At 37.1% G+C, this 13,977-nt stretch overlaps 1 protein-coding gene across 1 annotated transcript in view; it reads left to right on the top strand.

Moving 5' to 3' along the window:
• Window positions 1-13,977, top strand: part of arfgef3 (ARFGEF family member 3) — a gene marked incomplete in the record, with an annotated part of 60,351 nt that overhangs the window by 17,439 nt on the left and 28,935 nt on the right. The window contains 12 exon segments of the mRNA XM_024296776.2: window positions 1,859-1,975; window positions 2,359-2,404; window positions 2,974-3,058; window positions 3,175-3,279; window positions 3,555-3,676; window positions 5,220-5,467; window positions 5,545-5,657; window positions 5,729-5,861; window positions 8,284-8,846; window positions 10,379-10,731; window positions 13,037-13,203; window positions 13,280-13,445. Coding sequence (XP_024152544.1) covers window positions 1,859-1,975; window positions 2,359-2,404; window positions 2,974-3,058; window positions 3,175-3,279; window positions 3,555-3,676; window positions 5,220-5,467; window positions 5,545-5,657; window positions 5,729-5,861; window positions 8,284-8,846; window positions 10,379-10,731; window positions 13,037-13,203; window positions 13,280-13,445 — 2,218 coding nt within the window.

Here is a 13,977-nt window from a genome sequence, read left to right as displayed (position 1 = left end):
CTGTTTTACATAAATAAACTAATAGATTTCCTAGAAAGAGCAACACAAACACTGGAATTGCCGCCGTCTGACACGTTTCTGTTCCTCCGTAGTGAAACAGGAACAACAGTTTGATTAGAAAAGAGAGTATTTAGACAATTGGGTCAAAATACTGATCTCTGACTGGTCAACCATTTCCCAACAAATGTCTGACTCCTCCAGTGATGTCAGAGTGGTCATTTAGGAAAGTTGCTGAATGCATGACAGCACTGGAGAGGTTTACAGAACAGTTATTTACACGTAGTATTTAATCATGGCGTCGGGACAGCAGGAGCCCCTGGAGGCAGGTGATGTTTGATGTCCATTAACAGCTCATAAAGTTGGCCAGCGGGCTGAGTTAATGCGCCTGGCCATCTGGTGTGTGCGCTTGTGTTGGATCATAACTCAGAGTGACTGGAAAGGTTGTCAGCAACGCTCCACTATCAGTAAAACCTCGTCCCAGGCAGTCGGCCTCAGTCAGCAGTACATAGAGGATTGTATTTCATAAATCAAATCTTAGCCATTGTAGACTTTGAGGTTTGTCTTTTAGATGATTTGCACATTTCTACTAAAACGTGTTCTTAGAGTTTATAAAATATTGCCGACATATAGAATAAGATTGTAAAAAAGGTTATTTTTGATGGTTTTTGGTAGGGTTGTAGGGAAAAATCGATTTGGCGATATATCGCGATATTTCGTTTAGCGATACTTGTATTGATTTAAAATGCTGACGACGATATTTTAAATATTTATCAGCGTCCATCATCGTGTCACTTTTATTTTGAACCTTAACTTCAGTAAAGGTAGTACTCTCGGAATATATTGCGATACGTATCGTATTGTGAGATCAGGATACGTATCGTATCACCAATACTCCCCCCTATTTTTTAGCATAAAAAATGCTTTAAATTACAATAGATTTTTCCTGAAGTGTTTGAGGTTCTACGATTGGAGGGAAAGGCCTAAATAAACATATAATTCTGACTATCCCTATTTTTAAATATTTATTTTTGAGTTCAGTTTAACTGAGAATCTTTTAATTTTTATTTATTTATTTATTTTTACATTTTATTTTATTTTTTAATGTAATTTATTTATTTTTTTTAGTTACATTTTTATTATTATTATTATTATTTTATTTAATTTTTAGATATTTTTTTTACATTTTATTTTATTTGCATTATTTTGTAGTGTTTTACATGTTTTATTTTACACGTTTGAAATCTAATAAATCCTGGATTTCTTCTCATCAATCAGGATCAGGTGGTGTGAAGTTTCCCAGCATGCTTTTATATTTTTAATTAAATCTTACCAAGACTGACTGTATTTGTTCTTATTTTTAGCATCTTTGAGCTTCTGGATTTGGGAATAAATGCATGAATCCAATATTTCAGATTTTTTTCTAACTTATTTTCCCACCATAACTTGTGTCAAACAGGATCGATTGAGAATTTTTCCTTTTTGTTTCTCGGTCTCCACTCATTTGATCTTTTCTTTTTGTCCAGTTCTGATGGTTAGGAGTCCCAAGAGTTATTCACTCAGAACTTCTCATCACCTAAACCAATCAAAACCTTTATAACACTTTGTGAAAACACTAGAACTGTGGTACAGGTTGAAACATTTTTTTCCTTTTAGTGGATGTTTTAGCAGATGCTCACACTGTGACCTTTGGTGGAAGTGGAAACAGTGATGACGCACCCTGTTTCTTAGACGTCACCATGGCAACCTGTTGCGCCATGGAAACTTCCCACGAACCTCCCTGACGTATCCGAGTCTGTGGAGCTCTGCTGTGTTTAGGACGTAGCTCTGATGGAGCGCGTGCGTGTCCCTGTGCCTGCAGGTCTGCATCGAGACCTACATGTCCAGCTGTCACCAGCGCAGCATCAACACCGCCGTGAGAGCCACGCTGAGCCAGATACTCGGAGACATGGCGCTGCAGCTGCGGCACAGGCAGGAGGTCAGGCGGGATGCAAAAATGGAACAAAAAAGAAAGATTTTATGAAATAAACATGTTTAAAAAAAAAAAATACAATAATTATGAATCTTATTGCCAGAGTTTATAATTATTCTAATAAAACATAAACTTTTTAAAATAAAATCACCGGCTCTGTGAAAATTTTTTCAGATGAACCCAAAAACTTGGTTTTGGATGGAAATTGGGCAAAAAAAATGAGTTTAATTGCGTCTTTTTTAGTCAGAATTCAAAGTGAACACGAACATTTTCTGTTTATGCAGCTTTGACTTGAACACCCAACCTGGCAACCTTTTTAATTCTTTTTGTACTTTGGAAAGTCAAACTTTGTAAATAAACCAAACTTTCTGCCGTGTTGTCCTCCGCAGGGAGCTGAAGGAGACGAGGCCGCTGCCCCCCCTCTGCAGAAACGAGGTCCGTCCTTCCTTTCACTTTGTGCTATCTAAAGCTGTGACGTCCCGTTCCTCCGTGTTTGGTGCAGAATTTTCTCCTTTCAGCAGCAGGAATGGGCGGAAGCTCAATTATTGAGACGGAGAAGCAAAATCTCTAGGATTTAATGTTGGTTTTTAGCAGAAATCTGCATCTTTAATTGTCACAAACCATAAAAAGTTAAAGTTTTTGTGTTTACGTACATCTAATGACAGCAAAAACAGCTTAAATAAGGCAGAGTGATTTCACCTTTTAGCGCCACCTACAGGTGAAAGAAGGAAAAATAAAAACTGATTTATTTTGCTTTTTAGTTTATTAAAAAAACTTCTTTATAGTTTGGAAAACAAATGTAAAGTTTCCTTAATTTTAGTAAGCTGCACAGCAGAATGACTAATCTAGGGGCTGAAGTGGAGATGATGTTTCCGTTCAGCCGAACCGATCAGGTCGATTAATCGCATCTCTCAAAGTGGAACAAGACGGACCAGCAGAACGAATGACTTTTTTATTGTCTGATATTCTGCTGGAGTTCACCTTGTTGGGTTGTGTGTTTGCAGACATTTCTCCCACCAGCCAGGCTTTGTGTGAAGACGTGGTGATGGTTCTGACCGTCTTTTGTGAAAAACTGGAGTCGGTGGACAGGTCTTGTTTTCTTCTTATAAAATCAAAGTTTTTGCTTTTTTTAATTTAAAATAATTTTTCCTGTATAAAACCTCTTAAACTGCATCGTTTAAATTTTTTTTTAATTTATTTCTCAGTGAAAACCAGCTGCTGCAGCTGCTCTACCTTGAGTGCATCCTCTCCATGCTCAGCAGCTGTCCTCCCACAATGCATCTGTCCAGAAGCTTCACTGATCTTGTGTGGTAAGATGTTGTAATTAAGCAATAATCTTCACAAGTTGTGAGGAAATGTGTGTAAATAATTGAAAAAGGAGTCTGCATTAGCTTAAAACAAACTTTTTATAGTAAGTTTTGATCACTAGAATTGAAAAATGTTTATATTTGAACAGGAACAAAAGTTTATTCATCTGTAACTGAAGATCTAAATCTGTTTATTAAACTCTTAAACTTGTAATCACGTTTTCACTATTTCAAACTGTCTTTTGGAGCCTAAAAACTGGCGGTTTTCCTCCTCCTAGGAAGCAGCTGTGTCCGTCCCTGGTGGCCATCATGGGGAATCCGGTCAACGACAAAACCATCACCTCCCATCACAGCCTGGGGGCGCCGGATCGAGATCGGCTCTCCGAGAGGTTCAGTCAAGGTAGATGGAATGAGTGGAAACCCTGTTGGTTTTAGGAGACTGGAACGACAGACGGATGACTTCATGACTGCAGTAGCAGACGCCACTTTCTCAGATGTTTGAGGTGAAGATTGACAGGAAGAGGAGAGTTTTATGGTTCTTATATGCAAGAAAGGAGACATGATCAGTAGATTCAGTGAATATTCCCACTTTAAACATTTGATTTATTGTAAAAATGAAAGAAAAGTAAAAAAAAATAAAGAAAGATCTGTTGTTCTCATTAGTAAATGAAGCCGATTTTTCCAATCCTTGCACCAAAGTAAAATATCTCCTTTTTATCTCAAAAATTTCCGTTTCAAATCTTCCAAATGATGTTCTTTAATCTCAGTCATTCCTAGAATTTCCACAAAAAAATAAATAAAGAAGAATTGTAACCTTTGACTATCAGGTTCCTTTTTGTAGAACCAACTTCCTCTTCCAGTTTAGGACGCAGATACAATCTTAATCCTTAAAGTCGAACTCCGATCATCTTTTGATCTGTTGTAAAAGTGTTCCTTCTGGTCTTTTCATTTAGGAAAAATATTTTAAATATTTTTTAAATATTCGATAACCAAAAAATGAATGTGATTTTAAGTAAAAGCAACAAGTGGAACTTAACGTGAAGCGTTTTTCACTCTGACATTTATGAAGAGCACACAAAAGGGGTCTAAATGAGTGAATGAAGTGAAAGATTTTTGATTATCAAAGGAAATGTTTCATGTCGGAATTTTTATGTTCTCAATAAAAGTTAAACAAGTTTATTGATCTGGTCTTTACTTAAAAATGCGCTTTGGTGGAGAAAAGTCATATTGGTGTAGTGTCTCGTAGTAAAGAGAAACGTTTCTTAAAAAAAAAAAAAAAAGGTGCATTGATATTTTTTTCATGATCAAATTGTGACGTTCCTCAAGATTCAAGCCTAAAATCAAGAAATGTCTTGTTTTCTAGGACATAGTTTCTGCAGAGCAGCAGCTGTTCAGTAGAAATTCGCCTCTAAATTTTGGGCGTTACCATGCTGTAAGCCTGCCCGCACTTCCCATCATCCCTTTGCTTACACAGAGCCCCTCACATCCTCAAGATAACAAAAATGGCCCTACGCAGACAGAAGACGAGGACGTTCACGGATCTGTTTGTCTGCATCAGAATGCAGCCCATCGATTGTAGATTTTACACAACTACAACCTTTTTTTTATCCGATTGATGATGATTTGATGAAAGAAATACTCAGAAATGCAAATTTAATGTTAGAAAAACGCCTCAAGAACATGTTAAAAACACGATTATTGGTGTTTAATTTGCCATAAAACCTCTAGTTAAGGATGAGTTCCTTCAGTTTTACTGCTTAAACTTTGACTCCTAAAGGTCATTTTAGGTTTAAATAAGAGCAGAAGAAAAGTGATGCTTTCCTCAACAAGGTTGTGCTTAAAGATTTATACTCATGAAATACAAAAACTTAAAGTTCTTCTACCTAAACGGACTCTTTATGGACACGTTGGATTGAACTGAATTGGTTTTCCTGCTTCCTCAGGACTGGCTCAGGAGGCGGAGCCTTCCAGTGGAGGAGTGTCGGATCAGGGCCGCGGGTCCGGCTGCTCCTCCAGCGCTCCGGCCCGGATCGCTCCTGTGGTTCGGACAGTTTGTTACATCGCAGCCGAGCTGGTCCGGCTGGTGAGCTGCGTGGAGTCGATGAAGCCGGTGCTGCAGTCGCTGTATCACCGGATCCTGCTGTATCCGCCTCCTCAGCACCGGACCGAGGCCATCCGCATCATGAAGGAGGTGGGACACACCGGATCTAGAGGGAGACGTCACGTTGTGGATCATTAATATTCATGTGCGTCTGGTTCTGGTCTTAGATTCTGGGCAGTCCGCAGCGACTCTACGACCTGGCCGGGCCTTGTGTCGCTGAACCCGAAACCAGGAAGCGCTCCTTCTCCAAGAGGAAGTCTCACCTGGACCTGCTGAAGCTGTGAGCAGCTCTCTGGGATTCATTTAAACTAAAGTTTTAGAATCATTCTAGGTCTTTCCTTGGTGTGTCAGAGTGATGGACGGCATGACCGAGGCCTGCGTGAAGGGAGGCATCGAGGCGTGTTTCTCCTCCGTGTCCTGCGCCTGTGCGCTCCTCGGAGCGCTGGATGAACTGTCGCAGGGGCGGAGCATCCAGCCGGAGCAGGTACGCCGACGACGGGACGCCAACGACACATTACACAGATGCAAACGCTTCAAACGCACAGCAGGAAATCTTTATCATGTAGCATAAAGTTGAATTTTCTGCTGGAACATTTAGATTTTTTTGTTTGGTTTTAGATATTTATTGTTTTAAAATAATGTTTCTTTACTTTGAGTTGAAATATGCAGCAAAGTTTTTTAACTCTACGACGGAGTATTAGGGCTACTTTAAAAAAAAAAGAAAAAATACGAGAATAAAGTTGCAAAATTATGAAAGAAACATCATAATTTTGCTAAAATAAAATCATTTATTATAAGAAAAAAGTTGTAACTTTATGTGAATAGTCATAAATTGGAAGAAAAATCATTGTTTTTTGCAGTTTAAAGTCATAAAATTAGCTATAAACAGTTATAGTTTAATGAGAATAAAGTCGAGAATAAAGAGAAAAAATTGAGTTAACAAAAAATTGTTAAAATAAAGAGAAAAAAGTAAAAATTTTCTGAGAATAAAATTATACCACTTCTGAGGACAAAGTCATAATTTTATGAGAAAGTCTTAAATTATGAGAAGAGTCATAATTTTATGAGAGTAAAGTCGTATATTAAAAGGAAAAAGTTGTAATTTTACAAGAATAAAACAAAACGGGAAAAAAGTCGAAATTTTATTAAAATAAAGTTAGAATAGATGTAAAATAAAGAGAACAAAGTCATAATTTTATTTTTAAATTATGAGAAAAGAAGTTGTAAAATTTATAAAAAAAAAGTAAAATTAAGAGAAAAAAAGTTGTGATTTCACATGAACAAAGTTATACATTTTGAGAACATTGTCATAAAATTATGAGAAAGTCAGAATTCTTTGGAGTATAAAGTTGTAAGAGAAAAGGTAATAATTTTACGAGAAAACTCATAAAATTTGTAGAAAAATGAAGTCACAAAATAAGAGAAAAAAGTTTTGATTTTATAAGAATAAAATTGCACAATTTTTGAGAAAAAATTCAGAATTTTATGATGATAGTCTTAAATTATGATTCTTGAGTTAGTCATAATTTTTTGTAAATTTCGTGAAAATAGATGTAAAATAATGAAAACAAATTTGTAATTTTACAAGAATGCAGTTGTTAAATTAAGTTTAAAAAAATTGCCATTTTATAAGAATAAAGTCACACCACTTCTGAGAAAAACTCACAATTTTATGAGAATAAAGTTGTAACTTTGTAAATTACTTTTAAGAGAATAGATGTAAAACAAAGAGAACAAAATCCTAATTGTATGTAAAAAAAAGTCATGAAAAAAGTTGTAATTTCATAAAAAATAAAGTTGTACAATATCTGAAAAAAATGCTAAATCTTGAGGATAAAACTGTCAAAAAGTGAGACGGAGCTGGAACATTTGCAAGAATAAAATAAATTATGAGAAAAGATGTCGTAAAATTTATATTAAAAAAAATAAAATGAAGAGAAAAAAGTTATAATTTTATGTGAATAAAGTTGTAGATTATGAGAAAAATGTCATAAAATTATGAGAAAGTCAGAATTCTTCGGAGTATAAATTTGTCAGAAAAAATGTCATAAAATTACCAGAAAAAGTTGTGAAATTTGTAGAAAGAAGTGTTGTTTATGAGAATGAAGTCACAAAATAAAAGAAAAACGTAATTTTATAAGCATAAAATTCCACAATTTTTGAGAGTATTCAGAATTTTACGAGGATAAAGTCTTAAATTCTGATTCTTAAAGTCGTAATTTTGCGAGAATAGTCGTTAAATTTGAGAAAAAAGTCAGTATTTCATGAAAATAGATGTAAAATAACGAGGACACATTTGTAATTTTACAAGAATGAAGTTGTAAAATAAAGAGAAGGTAAATTGCAATTTTAAAAGAATAAAGTTCTAAAATTTTGAGAAGAATGTTTTTATGAGAATAAACTAGTGTAATCTAGAATCTTCTTCTGAAAAGACCCAGTTTGCTGCAAATTATTTTTAATGCTTCATTTATTGATAAAACAACAATAATTCACTGAAAGAGTTTTCTGATTTGTGAAACCAAAAGTGAATGAAGGACAATGTGCTTTATTTATCTAATACTGTAACACGACTCTAGTTTAGTTCTGTTTTTGTTCTTCATATTTTCTTAGTTATTTCTTCATAAATCGAAGATTTTAACCTCATAAATTCTCAATATTTGATGATGTTATCATCAAATATTGACTCTTTTACTCCTAATTCCAGGAGTTTATTCTTATAAATGTATCTATTTTCTTATCTCTATGGAGGCCCTAACACGCTGTCGTATAACTCAGAAATACAAGCAGCCTGAAGAACTGTTTCTGTTCTGGAATCAGCTCCTGGAGCTTCACCTGACGTTTAATACTTGACTGCAGAGCGAGCGGCTCAAAGCCACATGCAGTAACTGCTCAGTCTGTCGCTGCAGGCTCGCCTCATCCTCAGACGGCTGGATGACCTCAGAGAAGGATCCGAGTCGACCCGCGAGTCCATGGAGATCAACGAGGCGGACTTCAGGTGGCAGAGACACATCCTGTCCTCGGAGCAGTCCCCGTGGGACCCCAGCTCGTCTTTCGCCAACGTGGCCGCGGCGGGGGCGACCGAGTGCAGCCCCGACATCAGCATCAGCATCACCACAGAGACGGGCCAAACCACCTTAGATGTAGAGCTGGGAGACCTCCATCAGGGCCCCACCACCCCAGAGGAGTGTGAGGAGGACGCTCGGCTCCCCTCGCCGACGTCTTTTGGTGGTCAGGAGGGATCCAAACGCGAGCTGAGCTCGGGAACGTTGGAGTCGAGACACAAGGCGGAGGAGAGAGAGGTCACGTTTGGGGCTGAGGGAGGAAAAGAGAGAGGAGGTGCAGCTCCTCCAGACGTGGTGCAGAGGAGTCACGCCCTCGTCTTCCCCGACATCACAAACTTTTTGTCTGTGGAGTCCAGGACAAAGTCCCACCATGGAGGCGGTTCACGGTACAGCGAGAGCAACTTCAGGTAAAGAATGAACAGAAACAGCTTTTTTCTTTCATTTCCTTCTTTTTTGTTGTTAATTTTTATCACTGGATTACAATAATCTTATTTTATTGTTATAAATACTGAATGTAAAACATATCTAGAAAAGTTACATTACCTTCGATAATCCTAGTGTGAAGGATTGCTGGATGTGGTTGCTGAAGATGCTGAAGCAGTTTGCTTTAATTGCTGAAAAATCTCCTGATTCTGCTGAACGTTTTGAAGCCAAACTTCCATAATTTATAGAAAATGCACAAAGAATTTCTTGAATTTCTTGAAAAATTGAAAAAAGTGTTAAAATGCATAAAATATATGAATGCCAAAAGTTCAAGCATGAATGTCCTGAACGTTTTGATACCAAACTTGCTAAAGTTTTAAAGCTCACAAAGAATTTAAAGAATTTCATAAAAAATATCGCAGAAATTGCGAAAAATCTTAAATTTCGTAAAATGTATGAATATAAAAAATAATGTTCTGAACATGCTGAACGTTTTGATACCAAGTTTGCATAAGTTTCAAAAGTGTACAAAGTATTTATAGAATTTTGTGAGAAAGATCGCAAGAATTCGTAAAATCTTAAATGACGTAAAGTTTATATATGCTAAAAGTACAAATATGAATGACCTGAACGTTTTGATACAGAACTTGCATACGTTTTAAAATTGATAAATAATTTGAAGAATTTCATGTAAAAGATGGTAGAAATTGCAAAATATTATTATTATCAAATTATATAACTTATGAAAACGCGTGAAATCTCAAAAACCGTATTAAATACAAAAACCAAAACTACAAGAAGGAACGCCCTAAATGCGCCGAACGTTTTGATACCAGGATTAAATACGTTTCAAAAGTGCATATATTTTTTTTAAGGATTAAAAAAAAAATTCCAATTCATTTTCAATGGGGCTAACATTTTAAAAGCCGTAAAATATACTAAAAGTAAAAGTAGTGATGTCCTGAACCTGCTGAACCTTTTGATACCAACATGCACTCATTTCAAAAGTGCACAAAGTATTTAAAGATTTTTTTTTAAATAGATCGTAAAGATTGCGTAGAATCTTAAATTGCGTAAAATTGATGAATACCAGAATTACAAGCATGAATGTCCTGAACGTTCTGAATGTTTGATATCAAACTTGTATAAGTTTTAAAGCTCACAAAGAATTTGAAGAATTCTGTGAAAAAGTTTGCAGAAATTGTACAAAATCTAAAATTGCATAAAATGTATGAAGACCAAAAATAAAAGTATGAATGTCTCATTACTTTTTAATGGGGGTAAAAATTTGTGAAATCTTAAAAACCACAAAATATACAAAAAATAAAAGCATGAATGTTTTTAAACTTTGCATACATTTTAAAGCTTACAAATAATTTGAAAAATTGTGTGAAAAAAGATTATAGAAATTGCAAAAAATGTTGCATTTAAAAATGTATGAAAACCAAAAATTGAAGCAGTAATGTCCTGAACTTACTAAAAATACCAAGATTCATCCATCTCCTCCCTCCACCAGCATGGAGGAGCAGGACCTGTCCCGGACCGAGTTCGACTCGTGCGATCAGTACTCCATGGCTGCTGAGAAAGACTCCGGCCGGTCCGACGTGTCCGACATCGGTTCCGACAACGTGTCGCTGGCCGACGAGGAGCAGCAGACGCCGCGGGACTGCCCCGGCCACCGCTCCCTGCGCACCGCCGCGCTGTCCCTCAAACTGCTCCGGAACCAGGAGGCGGATCAGCAGAGCGCCAAGCTGTTCGTCCAGTCTCTGTCCGCCCTTCTGCCCAGGCTGCTGGGTCTGAGCTGCACCGCCGAGGTGGACCTGTCCCTGCAGAACTTCTCCTCCAGCTTCTGCTCCGGGCTGCAGGCTGGTAAGAGACGAGCAGACGGAGCCGCCGGTAAAAATGACCACGTGGTTGGGTAGCAAAGTGATTTTTGATCATATGAGTTGGCGATTTTCACACGAAACCGGAAAATGACACTTCTCACAAAACTTCACCCAAATGCTGTCAGTTGAAGTTTACAAATACCACAGAAGTTTCATTGACCTTTGACCTTTGAAAAAGGCCGACATCTTGAATTAAAAAAAAGCATCTTTAGTACCGACTACAAATGAAAAATGGATTTTTATCTACTGTTTTCTAACTTCTGAGGCATTATTTGGAAGTAATTAGGAAAAAAATGTTGAAATTAGAAGTTGTAGATCTTGAATGGCGTGCACGTGGTGAGTTTGCAAAGGGTGCGATCTTAGCTAGCTCGAACGTTATTTATTGGAGTGTCTTAAACGGGGTGTGCATGCATTCTCTGGTTCAAGAGTCAAACAATATAACATACGATACGACAGTGTTAAATTGTGTGCGTGGTTAACAAAAAAGCGTCTAAAAAAAAAAAAAAAAAATGTAAATTGGGTAAAAATTGTTGGAACTACTAACAATACCAATGTACACATGTCTGGGATACCCAAAGGAAGTTTTAAAACTATTGCGGAATCGCCACAGAACCTACGGATTTGTGGCCATTTTTGGCAAAATCTGAAAATTAGCGATTTGCACGATTTTGATAACGGTCCTTTCATTTGGTCTATTTTTACTAAATTTTACGCACATGCCGCTAGCTTAAATCTATAACGACCCCTGGCCGCCATCTTGAATTTCTGAAAAAAAAAGGAAAAAAAAAAAACAGCCAGCTACAAACAGCTACAATCAAAAACTCGTCCTAGAAATTTGCTAGGCAATTAAAGCAAAGTTGCAATGCGTTGCTAAGGAAATCCAAAAATGTACTTTTGCCGATTCTACTGAAACTTGCATAGATGTGTTTGATGACCTCAGGAGAACAAAATATAAAATGGTTGCTATGGAGATAAAACCAACAGAAAAGCTGCTATTTTGAAAATAGTGGTTTTTCTATGAATTTGTCACATACAGCTCAGACCAGCCTTACAGAAAGAGAAGGGGGGAGTCAAGGGGGCTGCATAGGGTCAAAGGGGGGCAGTGTGGGCGGCTTTAGTTCTTTTTTTTTGTCTCTTTAGATAACTCTCATTTTTCCTCTGTTTACTCCTGACTAAAGCTGAGTGAAACAATATAACATGTGATAACGACAATGTTAAATTGTGGGCGTGGTTAACAAAAAACAAATTTGCTGACTCGGCTAAAAAAATTAATTTAGGTAAAATTGTTGGAATTCTCTAACAAAACCAATGTACATGTGTCTGGGATATCCAAAAGAAAGTTTTAAATTATTATGGGATGGCCACACAGCCTAAGGCTTGGCGGCCATTTTGTATAAAAATCAGAAAATTGGCGATTTTTTACGATTTTTCTTTTTTTTTTTTAACTTGTCCTGATTTTGATTTTTTACGATTTTGATAGTGAACCTTTTATTTGTCTGATTTTCACAAAATTGGCCGCCATCTTGAATTTCTTTAAAACAAAAACAAAAAAAAAATTTAGTACCATCTACAAATGAAGACTCGTCCTGGTAATTTTTATTTTCCTAACTTGTTGGGCATCATTGAGAAGCAATTAACGGCGTGCACGTGGCAGGCTCACAAAAGTGGCGTTCTTCTATCACTCGCACATTTCTTAACAGAATATTATATAAATGTAATATGTTGATGCCTGACTGAGGTTGAGCTAAATGATATAACACAGGATATGAACATATTAGGAACGTGGGCGTGGTTAGCAAATAACCTCCGTTGCCAAGGTAATCAAAAAATGTACTTTTGCCGATTCTACTGAAACTCACATTAATCTGTTCGGTATCTCCAGGTGAACAAAACATTAAATTGTTGCTATGGAGATAAAACGAACAGAAAAGCTGCCATTTTGAAAATAATGGGTTTTCTATGAATTTGTCACATGCAGCTCAGACCAGCCTTTCAAAAGGAGAAGGGTGTATAGTGGCTGCTTAGCAAGTGAAGCAGGGTCAAAGGGTGGAGTCACAGGCGACTCTAATTCTCTATTTTTTGTCTTTCCACAAAACTTTTTCATTTTTGCTCTGTTAAGGTTTACCCCAAAATCTTCTATCTTGTCAATTTCACACTTTTTTTCAAAATTTCTCTTTTTTCCCGTTTTTGTTTCATTGGTTTTTTTAAAAAAAAGTAATTACTCATCACTGTCCTGCTTATCAAAATCTCTTGTGGTGACTCCATTATATAAATTATCTTTTCTTCAGGTGGGATTCACTCTCCAGGTTTCGAGGCGAGCGACTCTCTGAGCTGTCAGTCCCTGATGAACGCAGACGGTCTCTACCTGGTGTCCTACTACGCCCTGCTGCTCAACCTGAAGCTCTGCTGCTGCGACTACTACAGACGCAGAGCGCTCACTCCGCTCCTCAGCCTGGTGAGCCAAACTCTGGATCCAGCCCTTCCAAACGGGATGAAAGCTGGAACACTCAGTGTCCTTTCTCCTTCTGCAGAAGGACTTTGTGGGGCTGATCCAAAGCAGCGGCGTCCTGGTGGTTCTGTCTCAGGCCTGGATTGAAGAGCTGTACCACCAGGTGTTGGAGCACAACCTGCTGGCGGAGGCCGGATACTGGGGCTCCCCGGAGGATCTCAAGCTGCCCCTCATCACCCTGCTCACAAGTGTGCAAACCAGCCTCTTTGTTTAGTTTTGAAATGAGAAAAAAACTCTAATTTATAAGACCAACTGAAGAAATTCCACCAATATGCTAGTATTTGCCAAAACCTAAGATAAAGTGCAGGTGAGGGCTTTTGTATGGACTTAAAAGTAACAGAAACAGATTCTAAGGGGGTAAATGAGCACAAATGATCGTTGTTATCCACAGTGGCTTAAAGGGGAAGTCAATTAAAAAAGGCTAAACCTTGTTAAAGAACCCATATTTTGTACTGTAGTTAATAAAAATCTACTTTCGGGTGTTGCTTTAGAATGTGTTTTTACTGTTCAAGATTTGAAATCAAAATCCTAAAAAAAGAATCAGCTAAGAAGTCAAATTTATGCGTGAACATGTTAGGAATTACGACGGAGTATTAGGGCCACTTCACAAAGAAAAAAATATTTTTGAAATTCCGACTTTAAATCTCGTAAATCTGCGAGGAAAAAAGTCGTAAATGCTAAATTATGAGAATAAAAAAAAACTTGTGATATTACTTTTTT

The sequence above is a fragment of the Oryzias melastigma genome, linkage group LG15, assembly GCF_002922805.2.
Source record: "Oryzias melastigma strain HK-1 linkage group LG15, ASM292280v2, whole genome shotgun sequence".
NCBI classification, from domain to species: domain Eukaryota; kingdom Metazoa; phylum Chordata; class Actinopteri; order Beloniformes; family Adrianichthyidae; genus Oryzias; species Oryzias melastigma.
The sequence above is the reverse complement of the archived record's forward strand: the minus strand, read 5'-3'. Positions and strand labels throughout refer to the sequence as shown.